Source organism: Bubalus kerabau, chromosome 4 (genome assembly GCF_029407905.1).
Source record: "Bubalus kerabau isolate K-KA32 ecotype Philippines breed swamp buffalo chromosome 4, PCC_UOA_SB_1v2, whole genome shotgun sequence".
NCBI lineage: Eukaryota > Metazoa > Chordata > Mammalia > Artiodactyla > Bovidae > Bubalus > Bubalus kerabau.
In genome coordinates this window covers 1,609,157-1,629,319 of record NC_073627.1, presented here as the reverse complement: position 1 = coordinate 1,629,319, position 20,163 = coordinate 1,609,157, and the positions used below count along the sequence as shown (strand labels likewise).

The 20,163-nt window shown below is 49.1% G+C and overlaps 1 protein-coding gene across 6 annotated transcripts in view; it reads right to left on the bottom strand.

The window, feature by feature from the left end:
* Positions 1 to 20,163, bottom strand: part of CEP112 (centrosomal protein 112) — a 324,857-nt gene that overhangs the window by 24,784 nt on the left and 279,910 nt on the right. For all 6 annotated transcript variants that reach the window (XM_055574950.1, XM_055574952.1, XM_055574955.1 and 3 more), the window contains one exon: positions 3,364 to 3,453. In XM_055574950.1, coding sequence (XP_055430925.1) covers positions 3,364 to 3,453 — 90 coding nt within the window. The remainder of the gene's footprint in view (positions 1 to 3,363; positions 3,454 to 20,163) is intronic.

Genomic DNA, 20,163 nt, shown 5'->3' with positions numbered 1-20,163 from the left:
ACTCCAGTATTCTTGCCTGGGAAATTCCATAGACAGAGGAGCCTGGCTGGCTACAGTACGTGGGGGTGCAGAGAGTCAGATACAACTTAGCAACTAAACAGAAACAACAACCTGTTTCTGTAAGCCTGGCTTAGATAGAAAATTGGTCTTTTCTAGTTACATTGGTGTTATCCTGATGCCACTTAAGGGGCAAATTAACCCTCTGCAGCCACGGGTTCCTGGGCACTCGGGGACCGACATGCCAAGGGTGAGGAGCTGGAGGAGACGCCGATGCCGGCAAGGTGGGCGGGGGGCAGCTGAGGTGCCAGCCATCGAGACTGGAGGAGAAGCGGCTTTCCATGTTTAAGTACAAACACACCTTTCAGAATGCCTCATTCAGTTTTTTTGTTTTTATAGAATTAAAACACACGAATTTTTCTTAAATGAAAAACAGAAATAGCTTAAATTTTTTTTAAAGCAAGTTAAAAAAAGACGCCCAGGAAATTATCCTTTGTAATTCTGCCAGTTTCAGTTTTGATTCTTTATGCAGCTAGTATCAGGATAATAACATTTGGTTGAAAAGAAAGAACAAAATTTCAAGAGGCTGTTCTGCACACATTTTGGCTGACTGGCTGATGTCAGGTTGACTACTGTTATTTTGCAATTGCTTTGACAGATGCAAAACAGAAAATTGCAAACAATTTTGACACTTTGAATACCTTAAATGCCCTCAGTGAGCACACACGTAACGAGAGCCTGAGGACTGCAGGTCACGACACTGGAATTGTTTTTGACTGCTGCTGTTAGTGCCGCGAAAGGAAAGGTCAGATGCAGAGAAAACAGAAGCTAAGTCAGATTAAACATAGATGAACTGAAGGACAGCCACGATTTGCTTTTCAGTTCTACTGAAACAACTGCTAAGCTACACCCTAGGATCTTGTGGAAAGAACCCAGCATTTCGTGGCTGCAAAGATTATGAAATATTCAGCTTTACCCAGGGGTATTTCCTGACGTTTCTTTGGTAAACTGGAGCCTCATAGAAGATATCAGGAATTAGTATAAGAAACAGTTTAGAAACCTATTGTCACTACAAAGATGAAAGCAACTTTGATGATCAAAAAGAAGTCAATAAAATAAGACTGAAGTGGTTCCTGAACCCTTCCCTATTGTTCATCTGGGATTTCTTAATTTCCCTACTCTCCATCTATTATGGGGTTTTCTGTGTGAAGTCCTGCCATGAATTAGAGTGATGTCAACAGAGTTTTACCTTGAGTCATATTTTATCACAAACTGGAGGAGGCCCAGTCCTTCAGGGAACACGCTTCCTGCTCTTAAGAAGCTTGTCATCTTCTCCTAGTTCCAGACACGCCAGCCTGCCGGGGTGGGGGCCCAGCTAACCTCAGCGACAGTGGGACCTGGGCCATCCCCCCAAGGCCACGCTGCCTCCTGGGTGGGTTTTCACCTGCGGCCACGCGGGCTCTGCTCTCCGGCCACAGGGAGCTAACCGCCTGTTCCAGCTGTCTGGGGCGGTGGTTCTTCCTCTGCCAGCCTTAATAAACTTTCCCTGTCACTGCTGTGTCGATTTTTAAACTAGAAATGCTGTAACTTAAAAACTGTCATGACAGGAGCAAAAGTTTGGAATTCAGATCAACCAGGGTGTGACCCCACCCATACTATCTTGCAGCTGGGTGACCTTGGGCAAGTCACTGAGCCTCTCTGAGCTGTAGTGCACCAGCAGGGGAACAGGAGTGTAATGCTGGCCTTAAATGGTGATTATCAGGATAAATGAACTAAGTCGTGTACCGTTTCTTGTGCAGTGTCTCTCATCTTGTAGGCCTTGGGTAAATACAGTTACAACTCATTTTTCATCCTCGAATCATATTTTGTGATCCTATTGCCTGTCCAGCATGGACCCTATACAAGACATATCCTACACAGACATAACATAGATGTCCATGACACGTCCACAATACACATATGACGCAGGGTGAGCATTAGACATTGGGAGTGAATTCCGGGAGGTCAAGTCCATTTAGTAAGTATTAATATTACTATGCAGCATCAATCAGATACTCACACCTGCCACTCTCTGCAGTCCCCCACCTGGGGGTCAGGCTCCCCTGCTGGCTCGAGGGCCAAGAATCCACCTGCCAGTGCAGGAGACGAGAGTTCAACTGCAGGGTGGGTAAGATTCCCTGGAGAAGGAAATGGCTATACACTCCAGGATTCTTGCCTGGGAAATCCCATGGACAGAAGAGCCTGAGGACAGTCCATGGGGCAGCAAGGGTGGGACACGACTGCGTGCACGACCTGGGGGTCCCGTTGGCCAACAACTCCAGAGGTGATGTAAGTCTCTGCATTCGCCTTACGTCAGGGCTACTTTTCACAGAGTCAAGATGACCGACCCGGCATTCCTGTGCTGAATGGACCACAGGAAACAGCAGCTCATAAGTGTCTGCCGACACCCACAGTGGGTTCTGTCCCACACGTTGGTGGTCCTGAGAAGGACATCCACAATGCTGTACGTTAAGGCCGAGGGCGATGCATTTATTAAAAGTTTAATTAAGACTCGTGATATGTATTGATACTCTGTCGGCTTTTTAGTTTAAAATTAGTAAAATTTAAAACACTTCGACGAAAAAGACCCTTTCATTTGAAAATAAAATAGGTCATTAGCTATTGTCATAGCTGGATCATCGTGGTTATACTAGATTTGTTTCATGAACATAATGGAAGAAAGGAGACAATTAAAATTCAAGAGAAAGCGTGATTCGTGTCTCTAAGTACAATGGTGTCCCTTTATCCTAACAAGCAGACCCTGTCGACTACATCCCAGACACAGGCGTCCCCTCCTCCGGGTCCAGGTTGCCCCCTCCCTCCTGTAATTCCATCCCCGCCAGGTGGGCCCTGATGGGTCCAGGTCAGTTTGACCCGTCTGTCCTCTCACCAGGGATTGGATGGTCTCAGCTGAGCATGTGACCTGTTCTGGCCAATGAGATGAGAAGCGTGGTGTTGCGGGTGGGGGTTGCTCCAGGGAAAGGCGCCCTCACGGCTCAGAACAGGACCCCAGACATGAGCAGCCCCCTCTGCCTCTGGGTGTCCCCAGGCCTGCTCAGGATGCTGGGAACTGTGGCCGCCGTCGAGCTGGTTTAGGATGAAACCAGCACGGGACACAGAGATGCGGGAATGAGGGGAGCGGAGCTGGCGGCAGGGCTTCCGCCCGCAGAGTGCGGGTGACAGACCCCGTGGCTGTCCACGTGCTGCAGGGCCCGAGCATTCTGCCACTCGAGGCCACAGCATCCCAGCGGACACAGGACGACCACCATCCCCAAGCCCCTGGACCCGGAGAAAGGCAACAAGCGCACCGGCCACGTGGGCAAGTACCTGGTCCTGTGACTGCAGCTCCTTGAACTGTAGCTTCTTCTCTATGCATCGCACTTGTTCTGAGCGGTTTTCCAGTTCTTCTTGTAAAGCCTGAAATGGTATAAGGCAAATACAAAAATATTAAAAATTAGCACCCGTGAGGGTGCTAAAAATCACCACCTAAGCTGGTGTCAAAAGGGCCTCAGATCTCAAGTCTATTACAGTTGTTCCAAATAGTTCAGGCAGAAAAAAGCCCAGCCTTTCAGCATTGGGCCCAGATGTTTCCTACTTTAGCAATAACTAGTGTTAAAAATTCCAGACTTACAAAACAGACACATTAGCAGGTGTCCATTCATCTTATAAAAATATCTCCTCTGTTCCCAGCACAGATGCACAGCATGTGATAAAGCGTAAAACGACTACTAATTAAAGTAGTTCGACCAGTACACCTGTGAGGTGCCCTTACACTCTAAACAGTGCTGTGGCCGCAGGAACTGAGATACTGGACCAGCACGTCGCTTTTCAGTATTGTGCTGTGGTGATCTGAGTAAGTTACAGTGACCTGAAAGGCATTTCTTTATTAAGCCACTGAGGATAGCACTGAATCTGAAGAACCCGTAAGAAGCAGACAGAGGGGAACTCTATCAGTTGCCAAGTAGCCGTTCAGGTTGCTCTGGGGGAACCTGGAATGACAAGGTTCAATAAAGAACGCTGTATCAATTACTATTTTAAGTAAAAAGGTGAACTAGAAAAGAAACAGGATCCATTCGAGCAATCTGATGTGATGACAGGTACAATACCCGGGAATGACGGCGAGCAGAGCGCAAGGGACGGACGGGACGACGCTGAATGGATTCTCAAAATAAAATTCATTCAGGGAAGACGCCCGGGTCTCTGCTCTAGGTTAAGAGCTGTGATAGGTCCTTCAGATGAAGCAGTGAAAGAAAACAGATGAAACAACTCCCTGCTCTCACCAGCTTCCATTACACTGGGGGACAGACAGTATGCAAACAGTGAGTATATATATATGTCAGTGACGAGCACGGAAGCAAAACAGTGCAGTGAAGGGGGCTTCTGGAGGGTTATGAGGATCGCTTCAGCTGCTGCAAAGATTAGACTGAAGAGGGGTTCAGGCAAAGCAGAGAAGCAGGGTCCAGGCTGCTGAGACACACGGCAAAGAATGCTGGGGACTGGACCGGGCTGGTGTCAGAGCCCCAATCCACTTGAGGACCCGGGTCGCAGCCCTGAGACGTGGGTGCAGAGTGAAAAATAAAGAGACGATGACTCTGGGGTTGTGGCTGGAGCAGGAGGGAGGCAAGGGAGGGAGCGGCATTGCAGGGAGGTCCAGGGCTTGGCCTGGGGTAGAGGAGTGGGACACACGGCCCATCCTGACTGAGATGCTGGGGCAGGGGAAGAGCTGCAGTCCGGGCAGCATGAGTCAGTTCACGTCCAGTGACAGTCCCGTCCATGCAACTCCAGTCTTCTCTCCATGGAGACAGAGCCCCTGGTTCTTGGCCTTTTTCTGGTGTTCTAGATTCACTGGACCATCTGGTGAATGCTATGTGGTCACTCCCCACGTGGAAAAAAGTGCTTATCATGTGCTTCTAGTTTCAGGGGCATCCACGTGTTGCCTGAAGCCTGTCCATGGATGAACCCCAGGCTAAGAACCTCTATTTAAAAGACAATAAGGGGAAAAAAAAAGAGAGTTAGGGGGACTTCCCTGGTGGCGCAGTAGTTAAGAATCCGCCAGCCAATGCAGGGTTCGTGGGTTCGATCCCTGGTGCGGGGAGATGCCACGTGCCGTGGGACAACTACTGGTGCATCACAGCTGCTGGAGCCCGAGCTCCTCGAGCCTGTGCTCTGCAACGAGAAGCCCGAGCAGGCAACGGAGAGCAGCCCCCACCTCCACCCGGAGAAAGCCCGCGCACAGCAGTGAGGACCCAGCACAGCCAAAGATAAAGCAACAGAATGTTTTAAAAGAGTGTAATGGTTTGACTGAGGAGAGAATGAGAATGAGGACAGAAGCTTTAGGGGCTTTTTGATATTATACTGTTATATAAAATCCACCCTTCAGCCAAGACTGACAATGAGCTTCAAACTCTATTTTTGTTTGTATTAATGACTGCATTATTGTGGGCTGTTTCCAGAAGGATGAATGCAGTTGTTCCTATGCTTTTTGACCAAGTAGCAATTTTTTTCTTTTGATAATTTTGTACCAGTGCATAGGATCTTGTTGGCATCTCTTATGGCCTAACTGAGGAGAGGAGTGAACGTGGAGCTGGGAGGAGACTGGCCTGCTTTCTGCCGTGCTCTCTCCTGCTCTCCATCCTCACACCGCAGTCAGAGTGACCCCACGCCCCCAAATCCAATCACATCGTCCCCCTGCTGCAATGCTCAGACACCAAAACAGCACCCCCAAGGTGCGGCTCAGACTCCTGACCTGGATCCTCGGGGACCCGGGTCTCCAGGCTCTGGCCACCCTGGGCCGAGGGAGCCTCCGTGTCCTGCAGATTTTGTGGCCATGGTCAATGACCACGTGCCGCTGTCGCCTGCATGGACTTTATTTTTCAGCCTCCTGGCAATCCTGTGCAGCAGGCAGTTTCTCACCCACGTTAGGGAGGACTGAACCGAGACCCTCAGAGGGGAGAGAGCCCCCTCAGGTCGATCCACAGGCCAGAAGGCCCTGGGATGGGACTGCAATACACTGACCCACCCCAAGTCCAGCGTTCGTGCTCACCATGACACACTGACCCAACCCGAGTTCAGCATTCGCTCTTCTCCCCACGGCCCTTTGCCCGTCGCCCGCATCTTCTTGCCTTTGCCTGGAAGCCGCTCTGCTCTTGGTGTAACCTCACCGACCTGTCCCAGGAGCAAAGCCTGGACATTGCGCGGCTGTGACCCGTGTGGGGCTGTGACCCATCCGGGGCTCAAGGGGCTCTGTCTCTGTGTCTGTGTGAGGCCAGGACCCCTGCAGCCCAGGGTGCTCTCCCCGTCACGTTTCCAGCCTGGAGCCAGGCCTGGTGCATGCCGGCACCAGGCCCACGCTTGGGCAGGAGCTAACACACATCTCAACTGTTTCCCCAAGGAAATTACTTTAACCATGGGGTCATCCAACTGTCGTCAACACAGCAGAGTAACCGAACGGTCATCAAGTTTCTCAAGATACAGAATGTACAAGCATACCTTCCAAAGTTCTCTCTGTGTACACACACCTGAAACATGTATATACATATGACATTATTATTTGTAATGACATATTGTCTGGTTTCTGACACAATAAAAAACTATACTCTCTTGTTTCTTGATTTCAAAGAAAAAAAATACAGGAGATGCACATGTCCTATGTCTTTTAAGCAGAAAACTGTCACCCCCGCAGTCTCATCTCCACCCTGCCCTTCCCCAGCAGAACCCCGGGCACGGCCCCCACGAGGGTCCCTGTCCCCACCCCAATCTCTCAGCCCCTTCGTCCTTCCTCCTGTGCCCGCCCTCCACGAGGGAGCAGGCAGAACCGGCAGTGTCCCAGCACCGGGGGCAGAGACTCCTTGACAAGAGTTCAAGGTGCTGCAGGGCCTTCCTGGAGACCGTCACGTGGGGAAGGGCTTGGGCAGGGGGCGGGGCCTGAGCAGGGGGCGGGGACTGAATGGGGGAGGGGCCTGAGCAGGGGTGGGGCCTGAACTGGGGGAGGGATCTGAGTGGGGGGTTCTGGGCAGGGGGTGGGGCTCCAGGGCTCAGGCCCACCCATGCAGACGAGGATGCTCCGGTGGGGAATCATGAAAGGAGCGGAGGTCAAAGCCTGACCCTGCGTGATGCCCACACTAGGAGCTGGCAGAGGGCGAGGAGGCCAGAGGCTGGGGGGATCGCGGTGCTGGAGGTGATGGAGGAGGAAACGAGTCCAGGGGGTCTGACGAGAGAGTCCCCGCGAGGACAGGGGACAGCGCCAGACCTGTCCTTTCTCCGCCTTCACACAGCGAAGAAGAGATTGCTAACCCATTGTGTCTTAGCAATGCTAAAAAAATAGAAGGGAAGTTACATTTGCTTTTCAAACGGCTCCGCTTTTCAGTTTGCTCATAGTTAACTAAAGGGTTCACGTGATGTTTCTAGGGCTAATCAGAGCAAGCAATATGGCTAGAAATTCCTTATTACCTAATAAAAATCAGTTTAAAAAGCTGAAGAGTAACGGAGTAATATTCCACTTTCCAGAAAGTTAAAATGCATCAGACGAAAGGAAAAGGACAGTTTATACTGACAGCTGTTCCTGATCTCATATTCTAAAAAATTATTAGGTCACGAGCTGTTCACCCCCAGAATGGACGCAGGCCTCTCTGAGGGTGACAAGTACTGAGTAAGCACTGCTGCTGCTAAGTCGCTCAGTCGTGTCCGACTCTGTGCGACCCCATAGACGCCAGCCCAACAGGCTCCTCTGTCCCTGGGATTCTCCAGGCAAGAATACTGGAGTGGGTTGCCATTTCCTTCTCCAATGCATGAAAGTGAAAAGTGAAAGTGAAGTCGCTCAGTTGTGCCCGACTCTTAGCAACCCCATGGACTGGAGCCCACCAGGCTCCTCCATCCATGGGATTTTCCAGGCAAGAGTACTGGAGTGGGGTGCCATTGCCTTCTCTGACTGAGTAAGCACTAGCGGGGACCTTTCTTCTCAGCTGTGGCATCTTCATTGGAAAGCCTTACAGTCTGATGTTTGACACACATCTATGAATACAACTTTTACTTTATTCCTGAGAAAAGCCCAAGATCATCAAAGAATGGAGTGTCCAACATTGGTTCAAAAACCTAAAACAAAGTCCCACCTGAACGGCCACGCTGCGTGTCCTGCAGACGTGCCGCTCACCTCTGCTGGGTGCCTTGGCCTCGTGGCTGAAGGGCGGCTCTCCCAATGAGACCTGCCTCTAGACGCCAGGTGACGGGGCTGGCAGCAGGCGCCACCCATGGCCGACTCTCCCAGAGCTCTGTGTGGACCACCGACAAAGAATGGGCTTTTCCGGAAGAAAACCTGCAGCTCTACGAGAACAACGAGCGGAGACCACACTCTGCGAAAGGGAGCGCGCTACAGGATAATCTGACTTGTTTGTTTAAAATATGAAAATTGAGCATGTTAGAGTGTAACAGGTCCACAGGCCACGGACTCCTCAGGCAGGGAGAAGCCAGGCAGCTCATGCTCCTGGAGGCGCCCGGCAGCGTCCCAGGGCTCTGCTGTTCATTTAGGGGGAAAACAAGGACTAGAGTCAATGCTCTTTTCATAAAACTTATAAACAGGCTTCAAAGTCAGCTGCTCAACTTTAGCCACACATTATGGGCTTCTGTGGTCTTCCTAAAAACCCAAGTGTCCCTCCTAGTTCTGAGTCAGTTAAACAAACACGAAATGATGGCAGATACACACTTTTTAATAATGGACACATGAAATGCAAGTCCATTTGAATAAGAAGTGGTTAAAAAGTTATGTAATAAAGGAAACTTTCCCCGGAAAGGAGGGATTCTGGGCTGTGGGGACACAAAAGCCACAATCCCAGTGTCCCAGGTTGAAGGGTGTCCAGAAGTGCTCGGCCTCAGATCAGCACAGGTCTTTGGAGAGGTTTCTGACCTTGGCTTTGGCCAGACTCCACCAGGCCCTCACCCGGAGAGGGGCGGAGAGGGCGTCCAGTGGCGTCGGAGCTGCAGCCTCACTGCCGCGGCCCAAAAGGCTGCCCGGCTGAGCCGCAAACCGGCCTCTCACCCCAGGATGCCTGGCCCGCAGGCTCTTACCAGACAATACAGTCCCAAACTCCCCACCTTCCCATCTTTACCGAGACCCTGGGCTGTGAGAAACGTGTAAACATCCACTGGTAAATGGAGGCGGAACCAGAAACACAGACAGCACCCTGCTCCTGAGCCACACGTCCCACAGGCTGAGCCCCGCTCTTCAGGAGCATGAGCCGGCTCCCACTCCCAGAGACTCAGCGTGTCCTGAGTACCTTCTGCCCCATTCCGTGCATTCCGTCTTGGCAAACACCTGTGTCCGGCCTCATCGGTCATCCTGAGGCCACCGGCACGTCTCCCGGGCCTGCCGACCATCGACTGTCGAGGGGCGAGGCTAACGGGCTCCTCCCCGAGCTCTGGCTCACAGAACACGTTCTCTGGGGGCCGCACCTTGAGTGGCACAGCGTTCTCCCGTTTACAGAGACTGGAGCCAATGTGAGCACAAAAGACCGCGGGGGACGGTCTGTCCTGTTAAATATACAGCTGGGGACTTTGGGTTAAGTCAGCGGTGGGGAATCGAGGAGCTGGGTGAGACATGGAGGGGGCCTTGCCAGCAGCAACTCCGCACGGCGAGGAGATGAACACGGAGAAAAGCAGAGCTTGGCAGGAAGGCCCAGCCCAGGAGACGTCAGCCCTGCAAGAGAAGGTGAAGCCGGACGGTGGGGTGCTGCTCTCTGGTCCCCCTATGCGTGTCTCTGAGAGTTTCCATAATAAAGAGAAAAAGGAATATTTCAAGCTTTTTCTACTTAAGACATACGAAGACACCATATGCTTCCTTTCATGAGGTTTGAATTCACTATTTTACTTCAGAAGAAGCATGATTCACGCGTCCTCCACCGGCAGGAGGGACGGGGCAGGACTTCCCGCACTGTGTGTATTCTGGAAGACGACTGGGGTGCCCAGATTCTGACCGAAGGAGAAGGTGATTGGACTGGAAGGCTTATTTCTGCTTTTATTGAGACACATGCAGTAGGATTCCAGGGTTCTAAAACACGGTGCTGGTCTGTTTTCTATTTAAAACCTGTAATATGAATTGAAAGTTTGTCTCAAAAAGTATCCATCCGCTGACTGGTTTATTCATCAGACAGAGAGGACACCCGTGACTTGGTGAAGAGACAGATTATAACAGCGAGAGGAGGAGAGCCCTCCATGAAACCTCACTGCCTTTGTAACAACGCCCACACCTGTCTAAGGTAAGGAGACTTCAGTTTACAAACGGTGCTGACAATATTTCTGATGAGTGGGCTTTCTTTGAGAGGAAAATTGATGCAGAAACACCAAATATTTTCCTTTGTACTACTCCTAACTGAAAGTTAAGGGAAAATTAAGTAGAACTATCAAATCTCATCGTTTTGGTGTCAGATTTGTACTTATTTTTCTTTTTTTTACATCTTAAACATCTGGGATCCAGCAAGAAGACATGTCCTGTCCCCGAGACAGGGAGACAATCTGGGGTTAACACCAGAGCGGAGAGTGATATGTGTACTGGGTGGTCTCACTGGCTATTTACACAGGCCACTATTTTTTTTAATGGGCTAAATCTACTAACAAAAGCAGCAAGTCTTCTTCACCTGAAATGCCAGTCAAGATTTCTTTTAAAATGATTTCTTCAGAACTACTCAGAATGAATAACAAAACCATAAAGAAGTCTTATCATGGTTCTGCAGAACAGAGAACAGGTTTGTACTACAGATCTAGTTACTGAAACAGACCACAGTTACTGCCAAGGCCACTCGTGTATTCAAACACAATACAGTATTCTTTAAGGCTTGCGTTCAGGTTTTTTGGGTTTCCCTGTTGGTTCATTGGTAAAGAATCCGCTTGCCAATGCAGGAGACACAAGAGACATGGGTTCGATCCCTAAATTGCAAAGATCCCCTGGAGAAGGAAATGGCAGCCCACTCCAGTATTCTTGCCTGGGAAATCCCATGGACAGAGGGGCCTGGGGTGCTAGTCTGTGGGGTCGCAAAGAATCGGACACTGCTTAGCCACTAAGCACCCACATACACATTCAGGTTTTTAATTTTTTCACATTCCATGCAAGTAACTTTTTTTCTCATTTCTTTAACCCTCGTAATTCAGTATCTTGTGATATTATATGAAGAAAAGAAGTTTTAACCCAATATGTGGGATATTGTTCACATGAGGCAAAGTTCCCTCTGGGTGAAAACTCTTCAGCTGTTGCAACAAACCTCGTGGATGAGAGCTTGCACTTTGATCCGAGGCTGCTTGTGCTTATTAGGCCACGGATTCAACTTGAAAGGTAAAAAGTATGGTGGCCAATGTAAGAAGCAAGAGCAGCACTTCTGTCACAGAATCCCACAGTTTTCACTATCCTTCTTTTCTTCTCTCTCTCTCATCTATTTTCTGGCCTTTAAAATTCCTAAATGACTTCCTTTAAAAGTCTTAAAACTGCACTTTTAAAAGAGTTAGTGTTTCCTGGTCTCCATGGAGGTTCCAGGAAAAGAAATCATGTTATCCCAAGACTTTGATGATCTAAGGAAGCTGGAATCCCCCAACACACCTCATTAACGTTCCCCGGCAGCACACAGCCCGTCCTGACCTCACCCACATTTCCTCTGGGAGCAGCCGGCACATTTCTGCTCAGGAAATTCAAAGCACATTGCCCACTCTGTCCCTCCAGATGGCGTCACTTGTGAGCACGTTACTATCTCGGGGGGTAGAAATCCAGGACCAAGTTCAAGAACCGGGCTAGGATGTTCCAGGATCTCAGAGGAATTCCCTCTTTCGGCCGGCATGATAACCACTTACACTGTGGTCAGTCTACAGAACAGAGACGGCCCTCCTGCCGGAACCCAGGGAGGGGAGCACCCAGGAGTCACTGGTCTAAATGTTTAGTTTCTTGCATGGTAATCGTCTACACGGGAGGTCAACGTGAGCCTGCAGCACCGTTCTAACCCAAAACAAGCCATGAATTTCTCCTCTGTTAAACCTGAAGTCATATTTCTCAGTCATGTCCCCTACATGAGAACACATTTATGAATCATGATTCACCTGGTGTTTCCCCTTCATCTTAGACTGTAAGCATCACAAGGTAGCCTGCCTAGTCACATTTCTAAAGTGCTCTCTAAAATGCTTAGTGAGATGTTGGCACTATGGTAATTCCCAGGTGGCACAGTGGTAAAGAATCTGCCTGCAATGCAGGAGACACAAGAGACTCAGGTTCATTCCCTGGCTCGGGAAGATCCCCTGAGAAGGGCGTGGCAACCCACTCCAGTATTGTCTGCCTGGAGAATCCCATGGACAGAGGAGCCTGGCGGGCTACAGTCCGTGGGGTTGCAAAGACCTGGACACGGCAGTGACTGAGCACTCACGTCGGCAATAGTAGTCACTGGCAACGTGAGCCAGTTTTACAGAGGACAAGTGGCTTTTCATTGAAAACAGTTGGGGTCTCCCTGCTGAAATTTCTCCAGATTCCCTTTCCCGCCTTGAACCACACCACTGCATCTGCTTTTGCTGCGCATGGATAAGAGTGCCCGCGTTTTGCTCAGCCTCCTCCCTTACCCATCGCAAGGAGCGCCCTGCCTTGTTTTCTTAAGAGAAGCCATCCGCCAGTGTCCTTGCTTCTCTTTTCAACATCTGAGGGGTTGGTCACGACTATCGGACATTCAGGCCTGTCCAGAACACTCGCCGAAACTGGTCCACAAGAAAAGGTCCCCGGTATCGGGTCCTGTCAAAACGTCCGTGGATTCAGACAGCCCACTATGCTTCTTTCCACTCTGCTTTATCTATAAATACACTGCAGACGCTGGCACGCTTGCTGCGGGTTGGGGCCGGCCCTCCCGCCCCATGCAGACGGTGAGCCCGCCGCCCCTGCTGGGTCAGGCCGCCGGGCCTGGTGCCTTACCACAGCAGCCGTGGGGCTGACGCACGTGGGGAGGGAAGCCCCTCGTTCTGTGTCTCGTCCCTGAATCGCGGCCCCCGCCCGCCACTCCTTTCCCACTGCCCAGCTCCGGGCCTCATCTCAGCCTTGGGAGGACCCAGAGTGCTCCCCTCACGAGACCTCTGCAGAGCCGCGTGAGGAGGGCGCCGCGGTCACCACGCTGGCTGGTCTGCCTCTGTTCTGCTGCGTGCGCGGTCACATCGGGTCAGAGACGCAGTCACTCCGCCGTCACCTTGGCACATCGCTCGGTGAGGAGGCGCCGAACGCCTGAGACGTGAAGGCAGGACCCTCAGGTGAGGCCCTCTGGGACCCCCGCTCATGGAGGGATGGGATTATATTTGCCAGATAAAGTAGTTTCCTTTCCCTTTTCAACCTCGGGATACTGTGCTATCTGGGGCCGATACTCATGAAGGAAGAAGTTTAAAACTTTCTGTTTAAACCACTTAGAATGAGAGGATTTGCAAAGATCCTGCTTAATGTTCAGCTGACACATTGTCAAAAACATTTATCATGCAACCTTTGAAGTTCCTCCCACTCCCTTTCGGTTATTAAGGCTCGGATTGCAGTTAGTTATCAGCAACAAAGCACACAGACGATAGTGTTTGTACTGTCAGACTTTCAGCTTGATTTCTGAACTACTGAGCAGAACTAAATTCTTAGATCAGAAAAATGATTAGTGAGCTGATTTTCACTGCTGAATGCACAACACTGCTGATTTCTGACACCACTTCGGTGCGCACCTGGGGTCCGTGTGAGGCACTGGGAGATTTCACCCGTTTCATAACTGCACGTGTTAAGTGCTTATACTCCAAACTGTGAGCATCTTCAGATATAAAACTGTGCCCGCTTATGTTTGGCTCAAATTCTTTCAGTGCAAAGTAGAAATGGGGACTTAGATTATTGAGAATTCTCTGGCAGCTCAATTCCTAATATAAATATCTCGGCATTGAGTATATATATCTCCAGCTCACATTTTGCAAGAGGGAGAAAACTCATTCTAGATAAATCAACTGAATGGTATTTTAAAAATACAAACAATGTGTCAGACATCACCCAGGAATCCCAGTGTGGATCAGACATCACCCAGGAATCCCAGTGTGGAGTGAAGCCACGGCCTCACCTTTGAAGGTGCTTAGACTGACATAGAAGGTATGTGGTCAGGACAAAAATCAGGGGGTTCAGTGATGTCTTAAGTGTCCAGCTGAGAGAACAAAAGGGAACAGAAAGGAGGCAGGAAGAAGTCCAGCGACATCGCAGGGAAGCCAGTGCCTAAGTGCAGAAGGCGGGAGGCCCCACGGCCAGGCCCTGGGCATCTGCAGGAGGTCGCCAGGGTGGGGCAGAGAGCAAGGAGGGTCTGCTGCGGACAGAGAGACGCAAGACACAACATGCAGACACGACGCTCCTATTTCATTTGGATCCTGATTCAGACAAATCAACTTTAAATGGACATTTCAGGAAAACTGGGCCTACCTAATTATGAAGCACGTGTTAGATGATACTACAAAGACTGCTGTTAATTTTCGTGGGTATGACGTTGGCACTGTGGCTGTGTGAGATGGTGCCCGTGTTTTCTGAGAGGCCTTCTGGAATACGGAGGATAAAATGACATGACGTCTGAAATGTGCTTTAAGTTATTTTAGCCAAGGAAGAAAAGGAGAAAGTGTGAGACACACATGGCCCATTTTTGATAACAGTTGAAACTGCATGATGCACGTGATGGGGTTCGTAGCACTGTACTTGGCTTTTGGGTGTATCTGCAAACTTTGATAATAAAACTTAAAAAAAGTCCACATACAATTAAATGACATGAAGGAAAGGCACAAGGTGATGAGGACAGTCTTCAGGGAGGAAGTGGCATTTGAGAAAAACCTTGAGTAACAGTAAGGGCTCTGACAGGCAGGGGTGAGGAAGGGGAAACCGTCTGCCAAAGAAGCAGCTTCTGCAAAGGTAAAAACGGGAATAAGTTCAGCTCAGTCGCTCCATGTGTCTGACTCTTTGCGATCCCCTGAACTGCAGCCCGCCAGGTTTCCCTGTCCATCACCAACTCCCGGAGTTTACCCAAACTCATGTCCATAGAGTTGGTGATGCCATCCAACCATCTCATCCTCTGTCTTCCCCTTCTCCTCTCATTTTCAATCTTTCCCAGCATCAGGGTCTTTTCCAATGAGTCAGCTCTTCGCATCAGGTGGTCAAAGTATTGGAGCTTCAGCTTCAGCATCAGTCCTTCCAGTGAATATTCAGGACTGATTTCCTTTAGGATGGACTGGTTGGATCTCCTTGGGACTCTCAAGACTCGTCTCCAACACCACAGTTCAAAAGCATCAATTCTTTGGCACTCAGCTTTTTTTATAGTCCAACTCTCACATCCACACATGACTACTGGAAAAACCATACCTTTAACTAGACAGATCTTTGTTGGCAAAGTAATGTCTCTGCTTTTGAATATGCTGTCTAGGTTGGTCATAGCTTTTCTTCCAAGGAATAAGCGTCTTTTAATTTCATGGCTGCAGTCACCATCTGCAGTGATTTTTGGACCCCCCCCCAAAATAAAGTATGGGAATAAAAATAAACAAGGGAATAAACCTACCCATATATGATGGATTAATCCACGACAAGGAGGCAAGAATATATAATGGACGAAAAACAGTCTCTTCAATAAGTGGTGTTGGGACAACTGGACAGCCACATGCAAAGGACTGAAGCTGGCCCACTGTCTTACAGCACACACAAAAGTCAACTCAAAACGGACTCAGGACATTCTCGAATGTAAACCTCTTAGAAGAAAACAGGCAGTAAGCTCTTCGATACCGGTCTTAGCAATACTTGTTTGGACCAGTCTCCTCAGACAAGGGCAACAAAAGCAAAAGTAAACAAACAGTACAGCAGCAAACGAAAAAGCTTCTGCACAAGAAAGGAAGCTGCCGATAAAATGAAAAGACACTCCAGTAGACGGGAGAAGATGCTGGCCCGCCATACGTCCAGTGAGAGGTTAAGAGCTGAAATGTGTGATACGTAAAGAACTCGTACAACTTAGCCCTAAAAGCAGAAACAACCTGACTGAAGAATGGACACACGACCTGAACAGACGTTTCTTCAAAGAAGACATTCAGACGGCCAACACGTGTGTGAAGGTGCTCAACACGACTGATCAACATGGAAACACACACTGAAACCACAGTGAGACACCGCTTCATATCTGTCAGATGGCAATTATCAAAACGACAATAAATAACAAATGTTAGTGTGGATGCAGAGAAAAGGGAACTGCCCCCCACCCAGTGATGTTGATGGGAATATAAATTGGTGCAGTCATTATGGAAAAAAGTATAAAGATTCTTCAAAAAATTAAAACTTGAACCACCATACAATTCAGTAATTCCACTTCTGGGTGTTTATCTGAATAAAATGAAATAATAACTCGGAAAGATATGCACCCCAATTTCGTTGCAACATTATTTATGATAGCCAAAGCATGGCACCAACCTGTGTGCCCACGGATAGATGGATAAAGAAGATGCGGTACATATACACAGTGCATTATTTCTCAGTATAAAAAAGAATGAAATGGTGCCAGTCACAGCAGCATGGATGGACCTAGAGGTTATCATACTAAGTGAAGTAAGCCAGACCGAGAAAGACAGATATATACATGATATTGCTTGTATGTGGAATCTAAAAAAAAATGATACAAATAAATTTATATATAAAACATAAATAGACCCACAGACATAGAAAAGAAATTTATGGTTACCAAAGGGGAAAGTGGGTGAGGGAATGAATTGGGAGTTTGCACTTAGAAGATATACATTATTCTATGTAACAGATGAACACTACTGTATATAAAACAGATGGTCAACAAGGACCTACTGGACAGCACAGGGATCTGTATTCCACACACTGTGATAAATCATAATGGAAAAGAATATGGAAACGAGGCCACCGTCTTCCATCTGACCAGCAAAGCCCAGAAAAACACGCAATTTCTGCTGTGCCGTGCTGTGGGGCTGCAGCAAAAAAAGCCTCCTGCTTTCTCTGCAGCAAGTGTAAACAGTGACCAAAATAGTGCCCGAGAGTGTGCTGGTTAGCGCTGTCTGACCCTGCTCTAATCTTCCCTTGGGATGAGAAGACATGAGTGAGTGTCCTCTGGGCAGGTGGGCACATGGGGGAATTCAGAAGCAAAGGCTAGACAGGCTTGGGGCTGTGCGCCCGGACTGGGGCAAAGCTGGTGCATCTGTGCCAGGCTGAGCGAGCGGACACTGGCCAGGAACCCGGTGAACGCTGGGCATGGATACTCGGGGAGGCAGACACAGCACAAAAGCCACGGAGACACACCCAGGGCGCGCAGCCTCACACGATGACAGACCGGAGCGCGCCAGGCCTCCTCACGCCAGTCACGCTCCCTTTCCCTGCGTCTCCTCTGGGTTCCCAGCTTTACAGCAAGGCAGGCAGGCGACGCACGGCCCGCGTGTTCTGGTAGCTCTCGGAGACTCGCAGGGGGAGGTGGGACTGGAGGGGCTCTGCAGCAGACGGCCGTGGTCGAGGCTGGCACCACGTGCCAGGCAGAACCCGCTGATGTGACTGACATTGTTACACAGCCTTCGGAAACTGCTGTCTGTATTTGGGGAGCACAAGCCCAAATCTGCAGAGGATGCAAATTATATTAACTTTAGAAACAAAAACATAAGCAAATCTAAATATAGCCACTTAAGGAAAACCTATACTGTCTAAAGAACAATTTAGAAGTTATTTTGAGCGCTATGCGGCATTGCGGCACTCCACACCAGCTCCTAACAAAACACTTTCCCAGGTGACGGCAAAATGCACACATTTCATGAATTCGGTCCGTTTCTCCTGCTCGGATTCTCTGGGAGCTGTTCTTCCCTCCAAGTCAGTAACTTTCCTTCTTCCCTTGGCTGCCCCCAGGGAGCTGGGGACACCGCACTAAGTCACCTCCCCTCTGACAATGGCCACTGCTTGCGGGGGCCCAGGGCTCCTCAGCTTGGACATGCGTCTTCGGGCGGCAGTTCTAATACACTCTTCACATAAATTATGCAACCATCTTCTACCTTGTCTTCTCCAAAGAGGATCTGATTCTCTCCAAAGGAACATGTCCCTTTGAGCTCCAGTTTTCAAGAGTGAAAATGAGAGCTGGGCCCAGACTGCCTCACCCAGCTCCAACGTCTCTCTCCGCCTCTCCCCCCGCCCCTCCTCTTCCCCCATCTCCGTCTCCCACATGTTTAAATACAGGTGGATACACACACATAAACACGTAAACACACACATACATATATTTTCATATCCCTGCCCACAGTGTAAATATATAGTTTTTTTACTGATAGCTACATCTAATTTTGTTTGGGTTGTGATAACCCAACTGACTAAAGTATAAACAAGTCAACACAAAATACAGATATTTTACAATATTCTTTCTTAGGAGAAGGAGCTTCTATAGAATGTCTAAAATGTTTACCACTGACGTGGTGATTACTGGCCCTTGGCGTGGAGATGAACTAACAGTCTGTGCTCCCGTCTGTGACTCCCCCCTGCCCACCTGCGGGATCAGAACGCGGGCAGCTCTGGCCGTGCCCGCTCCCTGCCATCTCCCACAGCCACGTGAGCGCAGTGTCTCCACTAACCCCCACGCGTGTCCCTAGCCACCCTGTCCGTTCCTTCTTGCCCTCTCCTCTGGAAACCTTCATTCGCCTTTGTTTCGACAACGCAGTCCATGGCTCTATCTTATGTCTTCATCTTATCGTTTACAATTGGTGCATGTCTGAAATCTTAGACTAAGCAATCCTATATCTGACCTGGTGGAAGAAACAATATCAGCAAAGATTCGTGTGTAAGGAAACAGCGGGTGTATTTAGGCCACAAAAATAGTCACTCTGGTTGACACTGAGGATACACACGGCAGTGAGGAACAACTGGAAGCGTCTGAGTGGGGGGTGACACTCTTGGGCCGGTTTAGACACACGGCCGATGTATCTGCAGAGGAACCAGAGATCAAATTGCCAACATCCACTGGATCATTGAAAAAGCAAGAGAGTTCCAGAAAAACATCTATTTCTGCTTTATTGACTATGCCAAAACCTTTGACTGTGTGGATCACAATAAACCGTGGAAAATTCTGAAAGAGATGGGAATACCAGACCACCTGATCTGCCTCTTGAGAAATCTATATGCATGTTAGGAAGCAACAGTTAGAACTGGACATGGAACAACAGACTGGTTCCAAATAGGAAAAGGAGTACGTCAAGGCTGTATATTGTCACTCTGCTTATTTAATTTATATGCACAGTACATCATGAGAAATGCTGGGCTGGAAGAAGCACAAGCTGGAATCAAGATTGCCAGGAGAAATATCAATAACCTCAGATATGCAGATGACACCACCCTTATGGCAGAAAGTGAAGAGGAACTAAAAAGCCTTTTGATGAAAGTGAAAGAGGAGAGTGAAAAACTTGGCTTAAAGCTCAACATTCAGAAAACAAAGATCATGGCATCTGGTCCCATCACTTCATGGCAAATAGATGGGGAAACAGTGGAAACAGTGTCAGATTTTATTTTTTGGGGCTCCAAAATCACTGCAGATGGTGACTGCAGCCATGAAATTAAAAGATGCTTACTCCTTGGAAGGAAAGTTATGACCAACCTAGACAGCATATTCAAAAGCACAGATATTACTTTGCCAACAAAAATCCGTCTAGTCAAAGCTATGGTTTTTCCAGTGGTCATGTATGGATGTGAGAGTTGGACTGAGAAGAAAGCTGAGCACCGAAGAATTGATGCTTTTGAACTGTGGTGTTGGAGAAGACTCTTGAGAGTCCCCTGGACAGCAAGGAGATCCAACCAGTCCATCCTAAAGGAAATCAGTCCTGAATATGCATTGGAAGGACTGATGCTGAGGCTGAAACTCCAATACTTTGGCCACCTCATGTGAAGAGTTGACTCATTGGAAAAGACCTTGATGCTGGGAGGGATTGGGGGCAGGAGGAGAAGGGGACGACAGAGGATGAGATGGCTGGATGGCATCACTGACTCAATGGACATGAGTTTGGGTGAACTCCAAGAGTTGATGATGGACAGGGAGGCCTGGCGTGCTGCGGCTCATGGGGTCCGAAGAGCCAGGACACGACTGAGCAACTGAACAGAAGTGATGTATCTGCTGT